The 27,834-nt window shown below is 38.0% G+C and overlaps 1 protein-coding gene across 1 annotated transcript in view; it reads left to right on the top strand.

Moving 5' to 3' along the window:
* Positions 1-27,834, top strand: part of LOC136864147 (pleckstrin homology domain-containing family D member 1) — a 315,900-nt gene that overhangs the window by 198,465 nt on the left and 89,601 nt on the right. The window contains exon 7 of the mRNA XM_067140786.2: positions 22,885-23,057. Coding sequence (XP_066996887.2) covers positions 22,885-23,057 — 173 coding nt within the window. The remainder of the gene's footprint in view (positions 1-22,884; positions 23,058-27,834) is intronic.

Consider the following 27,834-nt stretch of genomic DNA (forward strand, 5'->3'; position numbering starts at 1 on the left):
GTCATGAAACTGTTCACGCACGTACTTGACAGAGAATGAGTATGCAAAAGGATCCAGCCAAATTGCAGTAGCATTATATTGCATCTTAGACACCAGGTTAGTTCGTTTGATAGCTGATTGATATGGGGGACAAAATTGCAACTTAACAATAGTGGGTATGCCATTAAAATAATTTACAGCAACATTTTCTCAGATAGAGCATATTTAAATAATATTTCTTGTTTCCAGACATATTTTTTTCCCACCGGACTAAGTTTTTGGGAATATTGAAAAAGAATTTTAAAAATGACTACAATCTTGAATCTATCCAAATCTAATAATGTGTTTACAGAATATGGTGTTTCAAGTTCTGGAATAGATTATCCCATTTTAGACTGGAAAGCTAGTATTCAATACGCATACTAAAAGCAACAGGTCAATAGGTCTTCAAATTAAACAATGCTATAACAATAATAATACAATGACCTCATATCTGAGTATGGGGAGAACAATTTTCATTATTTGCAAATAAGAAAATCTAGTAATACTAATATTCTTTAAATCACTATAACAATGATTTGTTGTTGAACAGTATCCTCCTTGAACCTACAGCATATGATAAACAGAGTTAGCGTGCACAAAACCGCGCACATAAACACATCGTTCAAATGGGCAAAGAAGGCAATCATACCACAGAGACATATGCAATTATGGTAGTCATTATTGGCAGCAAACCAAATCATGAAATATCAGTTATTAATCAGATACTGCCTAGTTCAGTTAGCAGACTTTTAACTAACGAAACATCAAGAGGATATCACAAGTGGATAACAGTGCACACTGAAGATTTTAACACGACTTTATAAGAGCATGAACTTTTCTTAATAAGAAGAGAAGTGGAAAGTCAGCAGGAGCTGATGAAATTACAGCCGACATGATTAAAGTTGCTGGTCCGCCAGGAATACAGTGGCTGTATAGAGTTCTCAGAACAATATGGAAGGATAACGAAATACCTGAAGATTGGACAAAAGGAGTGATAGTTCCTATCTTTAAGAAAGGGAGTAGAAGGAAAAGTGAAAATTACAGAGGCATTACCCTCTTACCACATGGCCTTAAAATTATGGAGAAGATCATTGAAGCCAGAGTAAGGGATATACTAGAGCCTAGCTTAGAAGAGGAACAACATGGCTTTAGGACTGGAAGAAGCACAACAGATCTGATATTTGCTTTGAGGATGTTGACAGAGAAACACTGGGAAAGAGGAAAAGACCTAATTGTTGTGTTTATGGACCCTGAAAAGGCGTATGATAATGTTCCTAGATCAACTATTTGGAAAAGTCTTAGAAAACTTGGTGTACCGGAGTACCTTGTTAGGAAGACCCAAATGCTATATACTAATTGTAAAAGGTGTGTCAGAATTGGAGATGGTCACTCTGAATGGTTCAATACAACCAAAGGAGTACAACAGGGAAGTACCTTATCACTTCTTCTATTCATAGCAGTTATGGATACCATTTTAAAGGAACTAAAAGGAAAAGGTAATAAAGATCTTCAGGCTCTGGTGTTTGCAGATAATGTGGCAATATGGGATGAAACAGAGAAGGGAGTGCAAAATAATCTGAATGCATGGTGTAAGAAGTTTGATGATTATGGAATGAAATTGAACCCATCAAAAACAGTAGCATTGAAAATCAGCAGACATAATACAGAATGCAACATAAAAATAAAGGACCACCAAGTTGAAGTAGTACACCAATTCAGTTATTTAGGAAGCATAATGGCTAGTAATAACAGAGGTGAGATAGAAATAACAGAGTAACCAACGGCTCTAACTTTTACAGTTTCGTTAGACACCTACTATGGGATGAGAAGGTCCCACAAAGAACAAAAATGACCCTGTACAAGTCATATTTCATTCCCATCCTTACATATTCTCTGGAAACCTGCACACTAACATCAAAGGATTGTAGTAGGATTCAAGTCTATGAAATGAAATTTCTTAGAACTGCCCTCCAAAAGACCTGACTTAATCATGTGAAAAATTATGAGATCCGATCTAACCTAGGTCTAAATGAATCGATGGAGGAAAGACTTAGGTCATCTAGACTTAATGGTTTGGGCATGTTAAACGAATGAATAGTACAAGGTTACCATGAGGTTATTTGGAAAAGAGAATAACAGGTAGAAGACCAGCTGGAAGACCAAGATGGATGGACCAACTGAGGGAAGACATGGAGAGAAGAGGATGGAATTGGGAATCTGTCTTGGACAACAAAATGTTTTTGAATAGGCAACTTTGGAAGACGGTCGTTTTCAAACACCCTACCCGGCTCGCTGGAAGGGCAAACCGATGATGATGATGATGAAGAAAATTTTAACGTTCATAACATCATTCTTGCTTCAATTTTAAATGTTTTTAACTATAATATGTAATGTCAATTTTAGCAATCTACTGAAGATGATCCAGTTAGGATCAAAGCATGTATAGATGTGACAAATGTGCAATTTAAGTTTTTTAAATTCACATTAACCATAATGTATTGAATAAGGAGGGTTCTGTTCAACAATAAATCATTGTTATATTGATTTAAAGAACATTAGTTTAGCTGTCAATACAGAAACATGAAATATATATTTTGTGGTAAGAAAACCTAGGTTATGTAAATAATCGGCTCAGAAAACATTTTGTACGGGACTGGGAACTAACAGGGACTTCGTTTTCTATAAAAGTTAAGTGATGACCAATGAAACAAACAATGGAGATGCCTGTTTCAAAGAAGATTTCTGTTAACATCATGATTATCTACACACCTGATTGGGAAACGTAACCAAATACCATGGATTGTTTGTATTGTTACAAATAAAACTCCATCTGTTTCATTACTCGAATTTATTTCAGGATGTCCCAGTAAATGCACGTGCGCACACATACACACACACACTCTCTCTCTCTCTCTCTCTTTCTCTCTCTCTCTCTCTCTCTTCTAATTAACCATGAATGGCCACACTCACTAATTGCTGTCTATTTAAAAGTCTCTCTCTCTCACTTCTTTATGGCACAGTAGGCAGTCCAGCCCATTGCTTACCTGTGGACGATTAATCCTTGCTTTCACTTTCCTCAAGTCCAGTCACCTCATGCAGCAGCTGAGTGTAGACAACTGGATCTGAACACAGGGCTACTGGCCACTCGACACACGATGACTATTCGTTGTAGTGTAATACAAAAGCTAAATGTTTCCACCTATTCATTACTGTTTGTTGTAACGTTAAAAAAGTTATGTATACTTGCTGAAACTAGTTCCGGTCTTACCAGAGACCATCATCAGTAAAAATCAAAGTAAAGGCAATAAATAAATAAATAAATAAATAAATAAATAAATAAATAAATAAATAAATAAATAAATAAATAAATAAATAAATAAATAAATAAATAAATAAATAAATACATACATACATACATACATACATACATACATACATACATACATACATACATACATACATACATACATACATACATACATACATACATACATACATACATACATACATACATACATACATACATACATACATACATACATACATACATACATACATACATACATACATACATACATACATACATACATAAATAAATAAATAAATAAATTCAAGACAAGTAAAGATTTTAAAAACACTCATCACAATCACATGTCCTGTGCGAGCTCTCAGCTTTCCTCCAATTGGAAGACTGCACCTTGCAGAAGACCAGGTGAAACACTGAAATATCAGCACTAGAGGAATCTTCTAGAGCTCAGCTTAGCTAAAACAAGTATGAACAGAATTATGTTGATGAGAAAGAGTTACCTATGACTGTTCATTTGTTCGATCCCACAGACAGTCCAGTAATTCACAGTCACATGCAGTGAACAACTATGCTCAACAGTATTCAACAGCAGGACGATACTCACAGCAGCGAACATTAACACAGGTCCATTTACCTTCACACTCGCGATAGTGGCTTCCCTCACTGATGTACGTCGAGCCTCAGTCCACAGAAATACACAAACATACAGTACAGTCTTCCGTTCTGTCGTTTTCAGCCCACCTACTCACTTGTCTCTACGACATAACAGCTCCTCGTTCAGACCTCGGTGGGACACTAGTAACAGCCAACACCTCTGTCGCCCTCAGCCCAGCCACTGAACCCCAACAGACCGAGTCTCGCACTGACCCCGCCACGGAGCCCAACTCTGACCATGACTCCACCACGGAGCCCAACTGTGACTGACTGCCCGCGGCTAGCCTCCCTTTTTATTGCTCGGTGATTTGAGTCAGAATTTTTGCAAGGTGACTAGAGGCAGAACATTTCTATTGAATCTCCAAGAAACTCGGAGGTAAGCCATCCGACGAGAGCAAGGCCGGCCCACCCCACAAGCCAGCTGGGAGATCCTAAGTCGTCTGAGTCACCAGCCCCTTCCTGGAAGTACCGAAAGGGGCTACCACGGGGCTGGCACGTAACAGTATGAAAACTGTTAAATACCAACAGAGCTTAATGATGTACTATAGGCAGGCAACAATGGAGAATGGTATGACAAACTTTTTATTGCAGTTTGTTTTTCTGCTTTTACTACCATGAACAATTAATTTCAAAGTGAGATTTTTCCAAATATAAATTGAATTTTCATTGCTAATGTGTAAATGAGATTTGCAACGGTGTTGTTCTTTTTTTAATATACAGAGTAAGTTTGATTACATTGAAAGGCAATATTAAAAGTTACACAAAATTAATGCAGACATTTTGTTGAAAATTACTCAAAGTGGAAAAGCCGCATTTTGAAACTAGACCCTAACAAAAATAAGATTTTATGAATCCAATAAACACTTGGTTATTCAGGCTAATGAAGGGGAGAACAATCATGAAAAATTGATAAATATCAATATAAAAATATAAATAAAGATTTATTGGCAACATAGTACGGTACTTAGATATATAGCAGGAACAAATTTATTCTGGAAAATATTGGGTGGGTGTGTTTGTCTGTGAGAGGAGTTAAGTATTTTCTCACAATTCTACAGGGTTTTGTTGTAGAAAAATGTAATTGTATTGAAAGTCTTGTCGACTCCTACACTCAAGCAACATGTCATAACACGGCAGCACAGGGTGCTGTTGCTCACAGCAACAGTGCAGTCACTATTATCTCCTTCTGCCTTCTCACTATAGCTACATTTCTTAACCTTTCAAGCGGTAATGACAGAATAAATCGCCATAGCCACATGGCTTCCTAAGTGGCCATGACGGAATATTCCGTCATCACATTGTAAATGTCTTTCGATGATGGGTATGACGACTTATTCCGTCATAAGATCCAAGATCGCTTTCCTTTGTACGTGTATGTTAGTTTCGAGCTTTGCCTACAGCATCACTCCTGTAAAACCACGTGACTGGGCAAAGTGCTTTCATTCCGCGCTCAGGTGGCAGCCAACCAGTACCGGCCGCCAGGCTTCTGAGAGTGGCTGATAGTGCATTATGGCAGGTGCAAGCGGAGCTCGGAAATTTCTGTGAGAAGAAGAACTGTTTGATTTATTACACTGTGACAATTCGGAGAGTGATGTGTCATCTGATAGACTAATGTTGAAATGTTAGGAGATAGCGACTGCAATGGTGAAAGAGACTCAAGTGTACATGACGGTAGCACTAGCGGCGATATTCTGCTCGGTGTTTGGACAAAGATAGGATCTGAATGGCCGAGATTTATATTTACGGCACAACCTGGACTAAATGTACAAATAATCCGCTAGAATATTTCCAATTGTTTATCTCTCCTGAATTAGCGGAACTAATAAGTAGAGAAACCAACCGATATGCTCAACAGTTTTTAGAGAAAACACAGACCTTGAAACTATATTCGAGAGTGAATCAGTGGACTGACACGAATAAAGATGAAATTGTGACTTTACTTACATTCTTTCTCTTGCAAGCATTCATCAGTTACCTGACAACAAGAACTACTTTTCTCGTAGACATATATTAGAGACCCCAATATTTTTGGAGTGGTTCTCTGAAAGAAGCCAATTCAAATTCTTACATTTTGTCGATAACGAAGCATACGATGAAGCCACATGTGTTCCAAAGAAACTCTACAAATTGAAACCTATTCTGGACCACTTGAATAGCAAATTCCGAAGTGTGTACACACCCGAAAAGGATGTGCCTGTAGATGAGTCTCTTATGTTGTGGAAGGGACGTTTGACGTGGAAAGCTTTCATGCCATCTAAGCACTCAAGATTCGGTATCAAATAATTCGAACTGTGTGAATGTATGTCTGGTTACACGTGGAATTTCTTGGTGTACATAGGAAAAGACACCCAGTTTGATGACTCTCTGAAAAATGAACCACATGGATCGAAAGTTGTTTCCCGTTGCTTTCCTCACCAAGACAGATTCTCTTTCCTTGCCCTTGGCACTGTAATAATTTTAATAGCTTGATAGTGAGGCTTTGTTTTTTAAACCTGACGAAAATACCTGACCAATTAAAAGTATCCCATCGTAAGTTCCCGTTGCTTTCTTCAGTGAGCCAGACGATTTTCCCTTCGTACTATGATCATTTTTGACAGCTTAATACATATTCAGTACTTTTTGAATCTGATAAAAATTACTACACAAGAGTATCTGACTATATGTTACTTCCCAGTAACTTAGGGAAAATGTGCCATGTATTAGTGCTACTCAAAAGACATGTACCACTTGAAATGTTAACAAATCGCTGAGCATGGGTTTTTTTTTGCTACGGGCTAAATGTCGCACCAACACAGATAGGTCTTATGGTGACAAGCTGAGCATGTTGGCTGTGCATTTAGGGGCGCGCAGCTGCGAACTTGCATTCGGGAGATAGTGGGTACAAACCCCACTGTCAGCAGCCCTGAAGATGGTTTTTCATGGTTTCCCATTTTCACACCAGGCAAATACTGGGGTTGTACCTTAATTAAGACCAGGACCGCTTCCTTCTCACTCCTAGCCCCGTACCATCCCATCGTCACCATAAGACCTATCTGTGTCGGTGCAACGTATTACAAGTCAGATTACAAAAAGCCTAATTCAAAAGCAGAATAAAATAGCATACAAACAGTGCACTTTCAGGTTGGCTGCAAGCTGGTAAACCACATATGAAGAATTGGGAGTTCATTAAATGCTTATTTATAAAATTGTAGCAGTTGAGAGCAAGAAAGAGAGCCATGACAGCCAGATGAAGAATGCAGTATTAAACCTGCTTTCTTCATGTCTGGATATTTAACCTCTGACCATCCCAGGCTCCTACTGAATAGTGTTTGAAATCTGAGCTATTCACACACACTGTCAGGAGGATCAGTGTATTAATCCTAGTGTTCTCAAATGCTGACTAATATTGTGAATAATGTTTCTGCTTCCATCACTGTTTTATTAACACCCTTCATTTTTATTGTGTTTCAAAAAATAATATGAACAATAGAAATAAAATATTTATGGCCGTAAACTGTTACTGTGCAGTGTTCACAGTTCTCCAACTTCTCACAACTGCCATTGGTCTACTACTTGTGCTTAGCAGGTAACATGGGTGGTAATGCCTTTCAGAATATATTCCTAATTCACTCAGCACCATAAATCACGGACTGGCTAATGTCCTCACATCTGTCTGGTCTGCATTATCATGCCCTGTTCACTCTTGGTATTTTATGTTACCTTGGTATCAGCCTAACTCATAAGGAAATGTTCAAATCAAATCAAATTCACTTGATTTGCAAATGAGATATGTACCTCGGTGGCAAATAATACACAAAAATACATTATTATCAAGCACTAAATTTTAAATTAAAAAGAGAAGACATTTTCCTAAAATACAGTATTATACAATTTACACAAATATTTTTTTATTAAATGCACAACTCATCCTTAATAAATTTCTATTACTTACAAAATTCTGCTCATATCTTCTGTACTTATACACATAATCAACTCATATACAGTATGTGGAATCACTTCAGATAATATTATACAACTGCTATAAGATTTAAATTTACATTGCTTATTTTACACATTTTGGAACCTAACATGCATAACGACCCGCTGCGTCTTAATCAGATGTTTCACATATAACCCAGCTCACAGATTTTCAAGCCATCAGACAATTTGAGTACTGTTATTCCCATGACTTTTGACATCCACACTCTGAGTTCATTTATATACTTAATAAAACAAGGAGCAACTAAAGCCCATGGCACTACTGGCCTAATAGACTTTTGACCGGGCGAGTTGGCCGTGCGGTTAGTAGCGAACGGCTGTGAGCTTGCATCCAGGAGATAGTGGGTTCGAATCCCACTGTCGGCAGCCCTGAAGATGGTTTTCCGTGGTTTCCCATTTTCACACCAGGAAAATGCTGGGGCTGTACCTTAATTAAGGCCACAGCCGCTTCCTTCCAACTCCTACGTCTTTCCTCTCCCATCATCGCCATAAGACCTATCTGTGTGGGTGCGACGTAAAGCCACTAGCAAAAAAAAAATAGACTTTTGGCCTTCTAATCTACAGCTGCATGTCATTGGGAGGACTAAGTACTGTCTAGGCAGCATGTGCCATTATTTTCAGTTTACTAGATTGGAACAGCTAACTTTCCAGATCAGAGAACTCCTCAGTTGTCGTCAAATGGTTCAAATGAGTGTATTTCAGGCCCTTAAATATGTAGCAGAGCCTCTTGGAAGGAGCTTGTTTCACTAACAACTAGATGAGAAATAATAAAAGTAGTCTTATTGATTTGCAAGCCATGAACTACGTTATAGCTTTTAGAGATGCTGAAGTGAGGGAATTTTGGCCCACAGTAGTTCTTTTTTGTGCTAATTAATCTATCGACTTGAAGATGGCGATTTGAAGCACTTCCAAAATACCACCAGACCGAGCTGGGATCAAACCCATCAACTAGGGCTCAGAAGGCCAGACTCTATCATATGAGCCACTCAGCCTGACAACTAGATTAGAATTGTGTACCTATCTGTATTAGTAGTTTTCTGTTGACTGTTGCTGTAATTTTTCTGATTAGTACAGTATGCCTTAAAGGTAAGATAATAACCCTCTCCCGTAATCTTGAAAACCACAGATCCAGGAGAGGATATTGTTTATTGTGATCTTTTCTTATTTCTGAGGCATGCAGTTTTCAAAAGTTGTTATCCTATCCCATAATTGAAAAACATGCAGTGAAAGCAGAAATAAGGAAGTGTCTGGAAAACATTTACCAAAATTTAACTGTTGTGAGTTAGAATCAACACTGAAATTAATAACAGACTAAGTAAAGGTACAACATTTTATCATTAAGTCAGAGAGCTTTCATGGGATGACAAAATACCCAAGAGAACGAAATTAACATTATATCAACAGTATTTCATACCAATTGTAACATACGGACTAGAAACGCTGGTAACTAATAAGAGACAAGACAGTAAGATCCAAGCAGTAGAAATTAAATTTTTAAGAACATCGGTTAAAAAGACAAGAAGAGATAGAATTCAAAATATTAAAATCACAGAAGAGCTAAATATAGAACCATTAAATAGTCTGAAAAGACAATACTAATTTTCATTTTTTTTTCTGTTTTCTCAATAGTCTGTAAAGGCAATATTGAGATTCTGTGAGATTTTGTTTATAATCTGAAAAGACAACACTAATTTTCAATTTTTTTCTTTTTTCTCAATAGTCTCAAAAGACAATATTGAGGTTTTTCGATGTTTGGTTTGAGTTTTATATTAATATTCATAGATGTTTCGGTTTTTCCTTCAAAGTTCCATCTATCAACACAGCTCCAATATTCAGTTTAGGCTATTCTTTCCTGTTCAATTTCTAATCATCCGTGTTTATATTAATATTCATTGAATGTACCGTGTATTAACACTATTTCAATAGTCATTTCAAGTTACTCCTTCTAATTTTGTATACTGCATGTATCACAAATTATGAAATGATTACAATAAACAATACCCTCTCCCTAATCTGTGGTTTTCGAGATTAGGGGAGACAGGTATCATTGAATTGATTTGAATTGAATTATAGAACCATTAGTACAGAAGATACTGAAAGCAAGAATGAGATGGTTCCAACATGTAAAAAGAATGGGAAAGGAACGGGTAGCAAGAAGGGAATTGGAAAGAGACCAGTTGGAAGACCGAGAAGAAGGTGGATGGATCAGATTTGGAAGGACATTAGAGAAGCGGGATTGGATGTGGCTGAAGTAATGGAGCAGGAAAAGTGGAAGGACAGAAAGGAGTGGAAGAGGCTTGTTAACCACACCCGGGCAACTGGAGTGGGACATTGATGATGATGATGATGAAGTAATTTAGAAATTGAAGAGAGAAGGAATGGCCTGAAAGGTGTGTTAGAGAAATTATTGTAAGAAATGGAACTTCTCGAACATGCTATAGAGGTCCTTCAGATACCCTGGAAATATGGTGTACCATCCCCTCTCCCCAAAAGAGAAGGTCACGACAATAGTCATCCTCAGTCCCTCATACCATGTCCAGTGCCTAAAATTATTATTAGAATATTAATTGTCAAAAGTAAACATGCAGACTAATTAGACCATAACAGTAAATTCTTAGAAGTGAAGCTTCCACGGTGTGAAGAATTATTTAATTTAATTTCCGGGTTGAACCATGTTGTACGCACATCACGTACAGTTTGCCGACGTTTCGAATACATTGCAGTATTCTTTGTCAAGGCGACTGAAATACCCCTACTCGATCCGAGGTAATCAGTCTCCCAGGCAGAAATTACACTACTAGAGTGGCCTTGATCTTGGCCTTTTATATCCTAGCCTTTCTGGCTGACGTAAGCTCTGGTTGTCTCGTGAGAATTCTGGAAAGTATATGTGTCACAGCCAGGTAGTGGGGACTTGCCCGCGCTGTTATGAAATGGGGTTGTGGCCCGTGTGTTTATGTTGTGGTCTGTATGTCTTAAACTATGAATGATAGGCATCCAAGAATTAATATAAAAGGCCAAGATCAATTTCTGCCTGGGAGACTGATTACCTCGGATCGAGTAGGGGTATTTCAGTCGCCTTGACAAAGAATACTGCAATGTATTTGAAACGTCGGCAAACTGTACGCGATGTGCGTACAAGTACAACACGGTTCAACCCGGAAATTAAATTAAATAACGGTAAATTAATTACCAGCTATAACTGTAGTCTACGTACTTAGTTACTCTCGACTTCAATGAAGTTCTATTGTCTCGGTTGTCTTAGGCACAATTCTGTTGCTAACTAGCATGTATCAATTCCTTTTCTCCCATCAATTTACTTCACACATTCCCGTTATAATGATGAATAATTTTGAAGTTCTTCCTGGGTGCATCGACTCTCTATTCAATAACTTTACAATTGTATAGAACTGGGTTTCGTTATTGATTTTCCTCATATCCTCCTCATCTATAAATTTCCCCTCTTATTTAACTTGTCTCTAAACAGTTTTTTATAACATGTGCCCATCTCATTTCTTTAAAACATAGTGAATATTTATTTTCATCTCTGTTTTGTCTGTATGCTTTATTTTTGTATCGCCCCATTAACTACCAGTTTAAGCCCCTAGTTTCCCTTTTTGTTATATTATCTATGTTTGTCCTCATTTTCCCAATTACATTGCAAAATTCTCCTAGTGACCTCTTATTTTTAAACTGTGAAACAATTTGTTGCTTTTCGATATCCTTAACTCTTAGAACTACTATTTTAGAAATTCTTTGCTGTTTGATACAATCCCTTTCCCAGTAGTATCCCATTCCTGCCATTTCAAAAATGTTCAGCATTCCATCCAGCCAGTACCCTTGGTTCTGATATTTCATTTGGTGAAGGTTATCTTTAATATTTTGCCACCTGATCCCAACTTCAGTCACAGCCAATACTTATCTTTTTAACAATATCTCCCTGTAGACTTGCATCATTGCACAACATTCTTATGCCACAGTTTGCTGTGCAACTGGGTAATTCCACAATAATTTTAGCAAATTTACTGGTGATTTCATTAAGTATGGAAACTTCAACTCCCCAACTGCTCCGTACAAAACTGTACATTTAACTAATGCATTAAAAACATTTATACACTCTGTAAACAGTGTTTGGCATCTTTTATCCATAATGTTAATATCTCACAAAGCACTCATACCCTTTAGTTTTGCCTTTTTTCAAAATTTGTTCTGACCATTTTCACATTCCAACATTCAGTTTAGGCTATTCTTTCCTGTTCAATTTCTAATCATCCATGTTTATATTAATATTCATTGAATGTACCGTGTATTAACACTATTTCTAGTTCTTCAGTGCCACACAACTTTTGCAATGCTTTTTTTTTTTTTTTTCAACTTCTAATTTTGTCCCACCCATCCACCACTTTTCATTCTTTGATAATTTATATCCTTTCTTACATACTATTACCTTGATTTTCTGTACGTTCATTTGTAAATCCTACTCTGAACATTAACTTATCACTTCATTTATACTACCCTGCATGCTGGCGGGACTCAAGGCAAGTTGAAGGATGTCATTCCCTATGGGAATCAACATCTATATCATCAGATGTCATCCACAAAAATGAGCCCTGGAATAACCAGATTTTTAACACCCCAGACTTGAAGCCTTTCAATTGAAAAATATCATTTATGAACAGTAAAAACTGTATGGGGGACACCTTGCATTCCTGCTTCAGCTCTACTTTGGGGAATATTTCTCCAGTTACTATACCCTCCTTAATTTTAATTGACCACTTAACTTCTGAATATATGTTTTCAACCACTCTTATCATCTTACGAGACACCTCTAATCTTCCCATCTTTGCCACAACAGCCCCTCTACTCACAGAATCAAATGCTTTTTCCAAGTCAATAGCAGTGCTATACAGTTTACCTCCTCTCCGTTTTACATATTCATTCATTATGGCTCTCGCTACAAATATATTATCAGTTGTTCTGAATCCTTTCTCTGAAGCCTGACTGGAGGTTCCCCAGGATCAAGCCCCCTATGCCCACTTTGCCAACACTTACTTAAAGTATCTAACAGTGTTATGCCTCTATAACTATTTGAGTTTAATTTCTCTCTATATAGATTGGGCAAACCACTCCCTCTTGTCAAGATTTTGGAAAATACCCCCATCTAATATTTTATTAAATGATTCAACAATGCTTTCTAGAATATCCATGTTCTTTGCCACTTGCTTCCAAAATTGGTTAGTGATGGCCGAAATAGCTCCTGATTTTCCATTCCTAGTTTTTTCTAAAACCTCTCTTACTTCTTCTGTCGAATGTAGGCACAGTACATCCCAGTCCTCCCAATATTCCACTCCCTTCTGTTTTCGCCCTCCACCTGTCTTCACCCCCCCAAATAATTTCTCATAGTACTGCACCCAGTTAGCATTGACTTATTTCATCTTGCTGGGCAAATTTCTGCTCTCCACATAATCGCTCAGTTGTACTCCACACTCCTACTTTCATTCTGTTTAGAATTTCTATTCAGCTCAACAACTCTTTGCTCTGCCATTCAAAGTAAGTTATATACAACAGTTCTCTTTATTCTTTCCATCCGTTGTAGAATTCAGCTCTATGATTTTCTTCTCCATGCTTCCTGTACGCCTTTATTGCTTCATTACTTCACACTTTTTATGTTTGCATTCATAACTGTACCATCCTTTGCCTATTATCCTCTTCCCTTCCTTGACCCGCATCTTCTCCCCCACCACCTCAATAGTGTTTTCTAATAGTTTTACAGCCACGCCTGTTTGGTTATTCTCAATCATTGAGTCTATTCTAATTTTCACTATCTGACATGTTTCTTCTCCATTATTCATAAACTCTTTCTTTAGATCATCTTCTACCTGTATTTAGCAACTGATTTTTCTTTGAGTTTCCTCATGCTGTTTGTTTAGTCACTCCTCTTTCTATAATTGTTCTGTTAATAATTGGTAAATGATGTGACTCTCCCCAGTCCTCGACCTTCATCCTCCTGACCGTAGGCAACTCATTCCTTGAACATAGCACCAAATCTATAATACTATGCACTGTCTCCATTATGTATGTCAGGTTCCCTCTTTCATCTCCATATCACTACCCATTCAAAATATATAGTTCTTCAGTTCCACACAACTTTAACAATTTTTCACCAATTTTATTACATCCCTTATTTTGACTTAGTCTATTTTGAATATATACTTCCTATGCATCTTTGTCATACAATAGTTTCTGGTTCACAACCCTTGCATTGAAGCTCCTCATCACCACAGTGCCTAGTCCTCAAAAATATTTTGAATCATTAATTTTTAATGTCATCTCATCAAAAAAAGTCCTTTTTCGGAAATGGAGAGGGCTGAGGAGGGTTGTAGACGAAACCCATGCATAAATCTCTCTCTCTCTCTCTCTCTCTCACTCTCCTCATAAAATTTTGTTTTCAACCAAATCATATCTCAGTGCAACATAAAGCCAATTAAAAAAGAAAAACAGAGCTCCCACCTAGTGTGCTAACACTTTCTCTGTCACAAACTTTCCCATTCAAATTACCTTTCTTCTGCCAGAAGTCTTTCAAGCTCAAGCGCCTGTGTCTGGGAGTTGAGTCCTTCCTCACAGAATCAACACTCGTCTGTAGCTGAAGGTCACCATGGTTGTGCCCGCTACTGGCAGCCACTGAGTTAGTTTCTTGCTTCATTTCACTCCCTTGGCTCACTTCCTCATACCTGACACTTCCAGCTGATTCACGTGCTGAGCTCAGCCGCCCGTTGCATCCACATTCTTCCTCGGCCAACATTCTCTCTGCGGTGCACATCTCTTTCAGCTGATCCACCGACCAGTACTTGTGTTTATCAAAATTATGGTGACGAAGGAAATAATTCCTTACATAATGCCTTACATTCAGAACACCACAGATCAAATTGCCAAGGTCCTCCGCAAACACAATATAAAAACCGTGTTTGGCACCGCCACTAAAATTGCTCACAGTCTGAGTAAAACCAAGGACAAATTGTCCCCCCTTTTACATCCTGGGGTATACGAAATTCCCTGTACGTGCGGTAAGGTATACGTCGGCCAAACATGCTGGTCTATTGGTACCCGTATCAAAGAACATGAACGTAATATTCGTCTCAACCAACCAGACAAATTGGCAGTAGCTGAGCGCGCTCTGTCTTCGAGTCGTGATGTCATGTTCCAAGATGCTCGAGCTCTTACCCACACTAGACACTACCGGTCCAGGATTATATGGGAAGCTGCGGAAATACGTAGAAATCCTAACAATTTCAACAGGGACACCGGTTATCAATTAAGTAATACCTGGTTGCCAGCCATTAAGAATTTAGGTAGGTAGTCCCCTTCCCTGTCCCTTCGCTATTGTTATTTCGTCTCGGTGTTTTCCAAATTCGTACGTTCCTCGTCGCCAGATGTTTCATTCCAGGCTTGTGTCTATATCATACACCTGTGTATGTCATCTGTTACGCAAACACATATATGAACCGCTTAGTCTGATTGTGATGATTTGGTCAGCGTCCACTTCGAACGCAAGCGTTGTGCCACATCCTGGGGGCCATCTGGTGGCGAATGAACGTACCATTTCCACTTCTATTATAACGTCCAAATTTCAAAGTGTCATTGTATCATTACAGGAGCGCTAGTAGCAGGAATAGTCAAAACTAAAAAACAGTTTGGTTACTTCAGGTAATGTCACATTTAATTCAGAACATGTTAAATATTTGTAAAGCCTTTCTCGTGGTCATTTGAGATTTCTTCTGAGGATGCAGAGCACAGTTTCCTGCGAAACGTTAAGAATTTCACCTTATTTTCTTGACACGGCATAAGCCCAAAAGCCTATACAGTATCATGTCTATAAGTACGGGCCGTGGAAGCATTAATGGCAACAAATTCCTTACAATGTTATAGAGTATTTGTGTCATAGTTAGGTACTTCAGTACCGGTATATGACTGTGTAATTGTGCGTAATTGTACGCGACAACTTTAAGACAGTGTCTGAAATGCAGCATAAGCAGTGGACGTGGGGCTGGTTTGAGGAGATGTTACATAGCACAGTCTGCTGTGTTTGTTCAAAAGAAGTAAAATACATCAGTAGAAATACTTCTAAGATGATCCGGCACTTAAAAACACATAATACCGAGCTCGATAGCTGCAGTTGCTTAAATGCGGCCAGTATCCAGTAATCGGGAGATAGTGGGTTCGAGCCCCACTGTCGGCAGCCCTGAAGATGGTTTTCCGTGGTTTCCCATTTTTACACCAGGCAAATGCCGGGGCTGTACCTTAATTAAGGCCACGGCCGCTTCCTTCCACTTCCTAGGCCTTTCCTCTCCCATCGTCGCCATAAGACATATCTGTGTTGGTGCGACGTAAAACAAAATAGCAAAATAAACCTCATAATATCAGTGAAGGGGAATCATTACAAAGAATACCTCCAGCCTGGTCTGCATCACAAGAAGCCACCCTGTGAACAACAATTGCGAGGTATCTACAGTTATTAACAAATTATACAGGGTTATTCATCTAAGATGTCCACCTCAAATAACTTGTGAACTTTTTAAGAATCTGATATTCTGTTTTCACTTTCGTTTATGGTTCAAGGGAGTCATAGTTGAAAATGCATAACTTTTTCAGGCTTTTAAAAAAATGTATCGGCACACACATCTCCATATGAGACCGTTATTTCACACAATAACTGCTGATGATGTACTATCAAGTTTACGCTCAAAGTTACTGCGTTGTCGCACAGATCGGAGCACAGAAGAATTGGTTTTCCTTACAAGTGAATATTTGCCCCAATTTATCCTCTTGAATTCTGGCTTGTACTGTATCTTCATATTATGATCTTTCTTACCTTTAAAAGCTCCAGCCAAGAGTATTTGTCTATTAATTCATTGCATGCAATTTCTCCACTGACAACTCTAAACATCCCACTCAGTGAAGCAGCTTGTCTCTTTACTCCGAAGTCCAGCTGCCAAAAGCAGTGGTGGCGCATTACCCTTATCAAAGTGTTAGCACACTAGTTTGTAGAAACATGGATAAAAACAATGTATGGATATTAATGCTTAAATAGAAGTGTGCATTTTTAAATTTATACAAATCGATCCTCTCTGTACATCTGCATATATTACTTCTTTTAACACTGCACTATACGGCAATTTTTGGCAGCAAAATATCTATAACAGAATCCTGGAAACTCGGATTGTTCGTACAGCTTCTCAGAGGGTTATTCTCAATTGAAATTAATGACAATTTTGATAATTTTTCTTGTGTTTGCGTACTTCTTAAATAACTTTTATCCGTTTCATTGCCAAGAAAAATCGTTTGACAGGAGTGCTAGTAGCAGGAATAGTCAAAATTAAAAAACAGAGTTTGGTTACTTCAGGTAATGCCACATTTAATTCAGAACATGTTAAATATTTGTGAAGTTCTAGAGTGCAGGACTCCTTAAATTCTGTTGATGCGTATATGGCCAACAACTCGGTTTTGAGTGCCAGGACGCTGAAGTAGCCTGAGACTTGAATGACTGAGCAGGGAAAGAGTCAATGTATGTTTCAAACAAGTCAAATTGCATAAGACAAAGAAATTCCAGCTTTTTTCAGTTCAGGAAAAACAGTAGGTTATATAATATTTATTCAAAACAGTCTTTGAAATTGTAAGATAAGTAGGTTATATGTTAAACCAGTATATCAAGTACTTCACAATATAGTCTCAGTATAATTTCTGTTTGTCAATTTCCACATCACCAATTTGCGGCATTTTAACTTTAACTTCATTTTCATTTGATAAAACTTATGAATGTTCATCTGTGCACTTCCAAATCAAATAAAATTTATCACGTTTTTCATTCAGAAATCTTTTTAATTCATCGACCTTGAGAGCACAACTTTAGTTTGTAAAATGTTGAAGATTTTTGCTTTGTCCCTAAAAGGCAGTTCTTGCTCAACCAGGAAACAAACAGCATCTATTTGACAACTAACTATATACCCGTTTGTTTTATTTTTTCAATATGTTTGTCCCAATTAATATTGAAGGCAAAGTTTAGGGATTCCTCCATTCTAGTGCTACTGAACTTCAGTAAAGCTGTATTTTGGAATTAACATGGTCTACAGACCGTTCATGTTGTTTCTTTAGTACATAATAACTATTAATATCACAAACTCCCTTTGTTGTCAAAACATTTGTATCTGTTCTAAACAAAAGGCAAGGCCAGCAATACATACAAGGAACATTACTTCTTTCAGCCACACAGCCATGTATCATTTGTGTACCAGGAATCATTAAAACAATGTACTTTACCTCTTCTTTCTGTTACTACAGGTGATATGCTGGAAGTGGGTCTCCCATTGTCTATGATTTGTATCTTAGCAGCAATAGTTTGGCTAGAGAATGGATGTGTTAAGAGATCCTCAGTAACGCAGCCGCATTCGTCCTCCCTGATAATTGAATCTCTCTTTAACAACAACAAAGCCATTGCAGGCAGAAGACACGCTCCTAACAATCAGCACTGAACATGCAAGCGGTTATTGTTAAGTTAGCCTCTCGACTGGGGCAAACACACGGGCATAGTTCCCAGCATGGTCAGCTCTGTGCAGTGTTTCCGAGTGCTTCGAATGCATAAGCGCACCCCGACTGAATTCAAGCTCCTCATGTTTGCCTCAGCAAAAAGCCAATCAGAGCGCACTGTTGGCGTATCTTCATCATTCGACAGATACAAAGCTTTCATCACTTAGTGATATTTAAGCATAAGAGAATTAGGCTTTATTGTTGTTGGTATTAAATAAACAATTTATATACCGTAATATTATGTAGTCATATTCGTTGATCTTTCGTTTTAGATGGTGTTAGCACGGCTAACAGAGTAGAGTAGAATACACTACTCTTTTGTTGGAAATCACCCAGAACGAATGGTGCTACTTTCCTTTGAATCTTTTCCAGTTTTCATGTCAAGAAATCCTGGTTTGTGTCTCATACCTCTAAATGGGGTCTTACCAGAGACTCATATACCTCCTTCTTAACATCATTACTACAAACCCTAAATAATCCCATACCCATATGAAGAGATCTGTAACCTTTATTTACAACATCATTAATGTAATTACATCAATGAAGATCATGTCTTATATTAGCACCTATTTACTTACAGTGATCCTCATGAGTTACTTTCACCCCATCAACACACTCATTAAAATTGAGAGGAAGTTTACGCTTTGTGTAACTTAAAACCCTACTTTTCCTCCATGGCTAAATGGTTAGCGTGCTGGCCTTTGGTCACAGGGGTCTCGGGTTCGATATCCGGCAGGGTCGGGAATTTTAACCTTAATTGGTTGATTTCGCTGGCATGGGGACTGGGTGTACGTGTTGTCTTCATCATCATTTCATCCTCATCATGACGCACAGGTCGCCTACGGGCGTCAAATCAAAAGACCTGCATCTAGCGAGCCGAACTTGTCCTCGGACACTCCCGGCACTAAAAGGCATATGCCATTGCCTTCTTTTTTTTTGTTTTTCATCCCATTTATCATCATACCATTGTCATTCATGCAGATGATATAAGTCTTACAGGCCAGAACACCACCTTTAATGCAGCAGAGGTTACACTGAATGAAAATCTTCACAAGATGGATAACTACTTCAGTAGGTGGCAGCTCCAGCCTAGTCCCTCCAAATCTGAGGTAGCTACATTTCACCTTAGCAACCTACAGGCAAACTACCATCCTAGAGTGAAGTTCAGAAATCAATATCTGAAGAACAACAGCTGTCCCAAGTACTTAGGTGTGACAATGACTTACAGATATCATATTTGAATAAACAGCTGCAAAACTAACAACCTACTCAGTAGGTATCTGAAACATCATGGGGTGCTAATGCCAACACACACAGGAACAATGCTCTGGCCATCATATATTTTCCAGCTGAACACTGTGCAGGCATGTGGTTGAACAGCTCCCATTGCCAACTGGTTTATATTAAACTCCACCAAACAATGCGGATCATGCCTGGTACTGTACATTGCACACTCTCCTAGAGGCTATCTGTAGTTGACTACGGCCGCTTGCCTCCCACTTGTAGCCCTTTTCTATCCCATCGTCGCCGTAAGACCTATCTGTGTCGGTGCTACGTAATGCAACTTGTACAAATAAAATATACTTTGTAATATTGCTTCCTCTAACATCAGGAGACATCAAGCACTTGCCTGCCTGTGGTGCAGGATTAAGAAGAATGATGCTCTTCTTGTTCATCACAATGTCAACCAGGTCCGACCAGGTTGAAATTCTGAAATCCAGCAGGTAAAACAGCTATGGATCTTATATCCACTCAGTTCAACCTCCAAAATGCCTGGAGAGACAAATGGTTAAACATATCACCTCGTGGCCTCATTCTAGACCCTACCAGAAGACTAGCTGGTTTCGCTCTGTCTTGGACAGTCTGGTCAAAACTGAACAGAACCTGGCGTGGCACTGCTCAAACTGGCACAGCCCTACATCAGTGGGGTTGGACATAGTCTTCTCAATGTGACTGTGGTTTTCAAATGCACACTGTTGAGCATATCGTGCAGAATGCCTTCTACACTCGTATTCCAGTTCCTTGGAAGAAATCCACTTGGCTATACATGAAACAATCACAATGATTACAAACTTTTCATTCCAAATACAGTGTTCTTTTTAGAAATTTTCATCAGCTTAAAGCTTAATTTAATATGATAAAATTTAAATTTATTCCCCTCAGGGCATTAACAATAATATCAGACAGGTAAACATAAATGCAAAATTGAACTATGTTAGTGTTATTATAATGAACAAGATATAAGAGAGTATTTTGAACTTCTAGTGCTCTACTGCTCATTCATAATCATGTAACACTGGGGTTTACCACTCAGTTGTTGTGGAGTGCGTACAGGTTTGTGACGTGCGGAATAGGGTGTTTGCACGTGATTCCATGCTAATCCAGGCACCGTTCATGCACACTACGTGATAGTCAAGGTAAACATTTAAAGTCTGATGTAATTGGTGCAAGTATGCTGTCAATAATTATGATTTATCATTGAAATAGTTTTAGAGTATTATTTTAATTTGGAAAACCAAATGACTTAAATATGTAGTAATATTATATAACTAGCATATATCTAAGTTATGCTACCCCGGGTGGTCTGTAAAAACAGCAGGGTGGTGGGCCCAGTATAAAGCTTCTAGGGAAAACACTGCAAGTATGAAAATATGGTCCCAATACTGTAAATTGTGTATTTTGAAAATTTATTTCTTATTGTCTTGTATGCACCATACATTAAATAAATAAAATTGTCTGCTATCCATCTCACAACATTATCAAGGTCTCAAGGTCTTTTTGCAGTCACCCACAGTCCTGTAACTTATTTACCTCTCTATACCAAGCAAGCGGCTGCATGGTATGGGTGCTGCATTGGACATGCCTGGTTTATGCTATTATCATGCTTGAAACCATCCATCACTTATGTTACTGATTTCCTCCAGTCCTTGTCAAGTTTAACATAGATGGTAAGAGTTTGTATCAAAACAGGAATAATCTATTATTTGATAGTTATTTCTTAATGATGGTGATGATGATGATGATATTGGGAACATACTTAACCATTTGAGCAGTGATTTTATCAGTTGCTACTGACCTGCCCATAGTGAGTTTTTCTCATGGAATTTAAAAAGTGGATAAAACTATATTATTTTATTTTGTACATCATTTCCATGAATAATAACAACTTCCAAGCTCGTCCTCAGACTCTGCATTTGTCAATATATTTGATATCTTCTTTATGTCAAGACTCCTTCCACGACTAGTAGATGCCATTTCATGGGCTACTTGTGAAGAAAGTAAAAACGACTACCGTTGCTAGGAAACACCTCAGAATAAAAATATACCAACTCTGTTCCAAGGCCACTCATTATCTAAAAGGAATCAGCTAAGAAAACTTTAGAACAACTATATCCAAATTCCTTTTTGCCGCATGCAATTTTCCTGTACAGATTGCCCTAAAATGTACTTCAGGTGCATGACAGATGGCAGTAGAAGCTTAGTAAAAGGAGATTAGCACTTGTTCAAAGCAAAAATAAATAGAGAACAAATTTCCACCATGTGGCCGATAGATGCCAGCACACTTGGAGTTAATTTCAAAACCGAACGTCGCTTTACGTCAGTACTGCTCTGGTACAAAGTTAAAAACATACATGCACATCCGTACTACACTGGGCCAGGTCAACAGATGACATAAATGTACGTTCATACTGTTCGATGGGTTAATGTAATTTGCAGATATAATTATTGTCCTTAATTAAAAAAAAAAAAAAAAGGTTCTGTTTGAAACCATGAGACAAGAGTTTTACAGTGCCACAGCTGACCCTCTGTTTGTGTCCTTCAAGATTCCTTTCCTATTTTGTTAATCACTGTTCAAAAACCAAAATCTAGAACAGTTTTCTCATTTTGTTGCCCATTTTTCAATATATTTCTCGCACTAATTCAGTATCCTCTTGAATCATGAAATGTCTATTAAAAATGCTCATTTTGTTGTATAAAGGAAATGTGCTGGCAACTTTGTTTGAACAGTTGAGCAGTATTGACAATAAAGAGAGATCTCGACCTCTTCCATGGACAACTTTGTGACGTACATTGCTAGCCACTCGTATCTTATGTTTAGGGTTGCAAGTTTGAAGTCAGTTGGCTGACTTTTAAGAAGGCTGGTGTGTTAGAGAACCCCTTTTTATGGTGAAATTCTGATATCATCATCGTCAATCATCACGAACACTCTCTACTCCACCCATGCAATTGATGAGATTTACCATATTGGTAGCCTCAGTGCATTTCTGTTCAGTGATTAGGATAGTTTTGTAGTTTGTTACTTTCTTAATAGATGCAGTTGTTAGAAATAAAATTATTTTTTATAGAAAGAGTTGGTAGATCTGGAAGAAGAAAAACAAAAAATCCTTAAGAATCTCCATAAGTCAGAAGATGTAAAAAGTCAGTTATCTCAAGAGAGCGAGGATTTACGAGTTCATCTTCAAGGTATTGAGGAAGAAACAAAATGTCTCTTGGAGGAAAAGAAAGAACTTGAGAAGAGGTGAGTGATACTAGTAAAGTATTATTAGAATCAGAGGTAATACATATTTATTTTGTTCCATATTTTATGAAAATGTCACCTGATTTGTATCAGGTTATACAAGCAACCGCAGGAACTGCTTTGCCCAATAACCCTGCGCTCAAGCACCTGCTATGGAATGGAAGGAGTTAACCAAACTGTTAAATTAGCACTGAGTCTCAGTTCACTCAGTCAGTGTTTAGCAACGTGTGTCTAGTCCTGGAATCGAGTTTGCTAAGAATAGATCTAATTATTCTATTCCATGAGTGTTCATTTATGATTCATATGTCCATATTTAGGAAATTATTTGAAGAAAAAATCCAAGTAATAATGCCATTCATATATTAGTTAATAAATTTTGTTCAGTTGGAAAGGTTCATGATACGAAGTGAAGAAGTTGATGCTACAGAGCTAATGGAAGAAAATCTTCATGTTGCACATTGCATCGAAAATTACTCTAAAAATCTCTTGCTCACCTTTTTCTCAGCAAAGAGGAATTTCCTTTAGCTCTGTACAAAGGGCTAAGAAGTTCTTTAGCTAAAGCCCTATAAAATTACTGTGGTGCATGTACATAAACTGAGTGATCCTGTATGCAGGATTAGAGTTTGAGTGTATTTCGATTCACGTGAATGACTGATCCGTACCACATTATATTTGCAGGTGATGCTTGGTTCATCTTACTTTGATTTGTTCATTCACAAAACTGCTAAATTTGGAGTAACAAGAAACCTAATCTATTCCATCAGGAACACCTTCATGATCATAAAATGTACCGTGGTGCTTACTGAGAGTTAATTTACTTTAGTTCAATCAGTTAGTTAGTTTATTTTTCTCCATATTTTATTATGTTAAATGAAAACGTTAGTTAGGGAGGTAGAAAGAGACCCACCGGGCGAGTTGGCCTTGCGGTCAGGGGCGCGTGGCTGTGAGCTTGCATCCAGGAGATAGTGAGTTCGAATCCCACTGTCGGCAGCCCTGAAGATGTTTTTCCGTGGTTTCCCATTTTCACACCAGGCAAATGCTGGGGCTGTACCTTAATTAAGGCCACGGCCGCTACCTGCTAACTCCTAGCTCTTTCCTATCCCATCGTCGCCATACGACATATCTGTGTCAGTGCGACATAAAGCCACTAGCAAAAAAAGAAAAAAAGAAAGGTACCCCCAGTTATTTTTTGAAGAAATGATTAATAATGGAAGATACATGCTAAACATTTTGCAACTTTTTGTTTATGTTGAAATAACTGAGAGGATACTTAGATTTGAATATCAGTCAGTCACAACTGATCTGCATTTAGGACTGTCACCCAGGATGTGAATTCACTATCAGTTTATCTACTGTAGTCTTTACTTATATTTTTGACTGGGCAAATTGGCCATGTGGTTAGGAGCATGCAGCTGTAGTATGGGTTTGAACCCCTCTGTCGGCAGCCCTGAAGGTGGTATTCTGTGGTTTCCCATTTTCATACCAGGCAAATGCTGGGGTTGTACCTTAATTAAGGCCATGGCTGCTTCCTTCCCACTCCTAGGCCTTTCCATCCCATCATCATAATAAGACCTATCTGTGTTCGTGTGATGTAAAACAAATTGCAAAAACTTAAATGTTTTCAAAGAAGTTGGAATTTTATTGAACATCTCCCTTGCTGTCCATCTCACAACTTTGTGTCTTTTTGCAGTTGCTCTGTATCCTCCTGAATCATAAAATGTCTGTGAAGAATACTTATTCCATTATATAAAGGAAATGTGCTGGCATCTGTATTTGAACAGTCGAGTAGTATTGACGATAAAGAGAGATCTCAACCCCTCCCATGATCAACTGTGTGACGTACGTGGTTAGCCGTTCGTATCTTATGTTTTGGGTTGCAAGTTTGAATCCAGTGCAGTTGGCTGACTTTTAAGAATGCTTATGTATTAGAGAACCCCTTTTCAGGGTGGTTTGATGCAGCGCTCCATGCCACCCTACCCTTTTCTAATCTTTTCATTCCTCCATATCGCCGCCGTAAGACCTATCTGTGTTGTTGCGACGTAAAACAAATAGCAGAAAAGAGAGAGCATTCCTCCATAAATACTACTTCCTACATCTGCTCTAATCTGCTCATTATATTCATACATTAGTCTATCCATACTATACTTACTGCCTACACTTCCTTAAAATTAAACTGAAAAAGTCTTGTGTGCCTTAAGACGTGTCCTGTCATCCTGTAACTTATTTGTAATTCTATATAGTATAACATAATTCGTAGAATGCCTTATCCACGATTCCAGTTCTTTATTCATATCAGGAGATAGTGGGTTCAAACCCCACTCTCGGCAGCCGTGAAGATAGTTTTCCGTGGTTTCCCATTTTTATACCAGGCGAATGTTGGGGCTGTACCTTAATTAAGGCCATGGCCGCTTCCTTCCCACTTATAGGCCTTTCCTATCCCATCATTGCCATAAGACCTATCTGTGTCGGTGCGACGTAAAACAAAATGTAAAAATAAAAGAAATTAATTCATAACATACATATATATATAAGAAAACATAAAGGACAAATAATACTGCCTTGCAGAAACCCCTAAATCATTACAGGATCAGATAATACTTCACTTACTCTAATTCTCTGTGTACTGTTTTCTAGAAAATTAGCCATCCGTTCAATTGCTCTTTTGTGTAGTCCAGAACCCTTCATTATTCTCTGTAATCTCCCTTGGATATTTCAGTGATCATAAAGTCCATTTTGACCTCCTAAATCTAAAATATCTGCTATATTTTGATGGAATCCTACAAGTTGACCTTGAATGAAATAACTTTTCTTAATTCAAACTGCCTTTTATCGAACCAGTTCGTAATTTTGCAAACATATCTAATATAGTTGGAAAGAATGCTTTCCCAAAGCTTAGATGCAACACATGTCAAGCTGACTGGCCTGTAATTATCTGCTTTATGTTTATCACCCTTCCTTTTGTACACAGGGAATACTATAGCATTTCTCTCTTCATTTGGTATAGCTCCTTCAACTGAATAATAATCAAATAAGTATTTCAGATATGGTACTATATCCCAACCCATTGCCTTTAAAATCCCCAGAAATCTTATCAATTCCAGCTGCTTTTCTATTTTTCAACTTTTGTATCTTTCTGTAAATGTCATTGCTATCATAGGTAAATTTTAATGCTTCTTCAGTATTACTCATCTCCCCTATCTGGACATTATCCTTGTAACCAACAATCTTTACATACTGCTGACTGAATACTTCTGCCTTTTGAAGATCCTCACATGTACACTCCCCTTGTTCATTAATGATTCCTGGAATGTCCTTCTTTGAATCTGTTTCTGCCTTAAAGTACATATACATACCCTTCCATTTTTTACTGAAATTTGTATGACCACCAATTATGCTTGCCATCATGTTATCCTTAGCTGACTTCTTTGCTAGATTCAGTTTCCTAGTAAGTTCCTTCAAATTCTCCTTACTTCCGCAGCCATTTCTAACTCTATTTCCTTCCAACCTTCACCTCCTTCTTAGTCTCTTTACTTCTCTGTTATAATATAGTGGATCTTTACCATTCCTTCCCACCTTTAACACATTTGAGATGGCCATATTTGAATGTGCTACCCTCCAAAAATCACAGGATTTTTAATGGTTTTTGAAAATTTTTCAATGCTAGGGTAATCCATGATTATAACAACTTTTGGAATTTATAGAAAGATCACACTTTCTTGTACACAAAAATGAGTTTTAATTATCATAAAAGTGCAGCAGTTTTTCAATATAAATTTATGAATATAATAAGTTTTACAAACGAAAAAAAAATCTGAGGCAGCTATGGATGCCAGTTCAGTTAATATTTCAAAATATGACTTTGTGGGCACATCTACTAAAACGCACTAATACAGATTCTAACCTAAATGGTCAATTGGCACCGGTATTCTTGTTTAAAACCAGGAATTTACATTCCCACTGTTCTTTGTTTGACAACGGGGTTGCACAGAGTTGCTGCAGGTACACGGGAAACGCCCACATTTTTAGGAAGCGGTATAAAACAGTATTACATAGCCCACTTCAAGGAAGCGATATAAAACTATGTTACACTTCACACCAATTTGAAATTAGCACATTTTCTACATTTTTAATTTCGTATGGCTATTTCTAGCCGAGTGCAGCCCTTGTAAGGCAGACCCTCCGATGAGGGTGGGCGGCATCTGCCATGTGTAGGTAACTGCGTGTTATTGTGGTGGAGGATAGTGTTATGTGTGGTGTGTGAGTTGCAGGGATGTTGGACACAGCACAAACACCCAGCCCCCGGGCCATTAGAATTAGCCAATAAAGGTTAAAATCCCCGACCCGGCCGGGAATCGAACCCGGGACCCTCTGAACCGGAGGCCAGTACACTGACCATTCAGCCAACGAGTCGGACATTTTCTACATTTACTAGCCTGAAGTGCCAGAATCATCATGTTTACTTAGTGTGTAATTGTTGTCCTCATCCTCATTTTCAGAAGTTGTCTTCCATAAGATCATCCATTATGGATTCTTTGTCAAAATTTCGTACACTTGAATTAGACATGCTATATATTCACAAGAATTACACAAACAAGCCTGCCACTCAAACACACACTCTTCCTGTCCACATGTACCGTACGTACTTCCTGCCCATTTCACAGCTGAGAGTCAATGATGACGCAGCCTTAGGTTATGTAGGAACGTGGCTGTGCTATCAATGCCTTGAAGGAAGAGCTCTCGAGTTATGCTTATAAATAGTATATTTTATGTTTATAGA

This window comes from Anabrus simplex, chromosome 2 (genome assembly GCF_040414725.1).
Source record: "Anabrus simplex isolate iqAnaSimp1 chromosome 2, ASM4041472v1, whole genome shotgun sequence".
Taxonomy (NCBI): domain Eukaryota; kingdom Metazoa; phylum Arthropoda; class Insecta; order Orthoptera; family Tettigoniidae; genus Anabrus; species Anabrus simplex.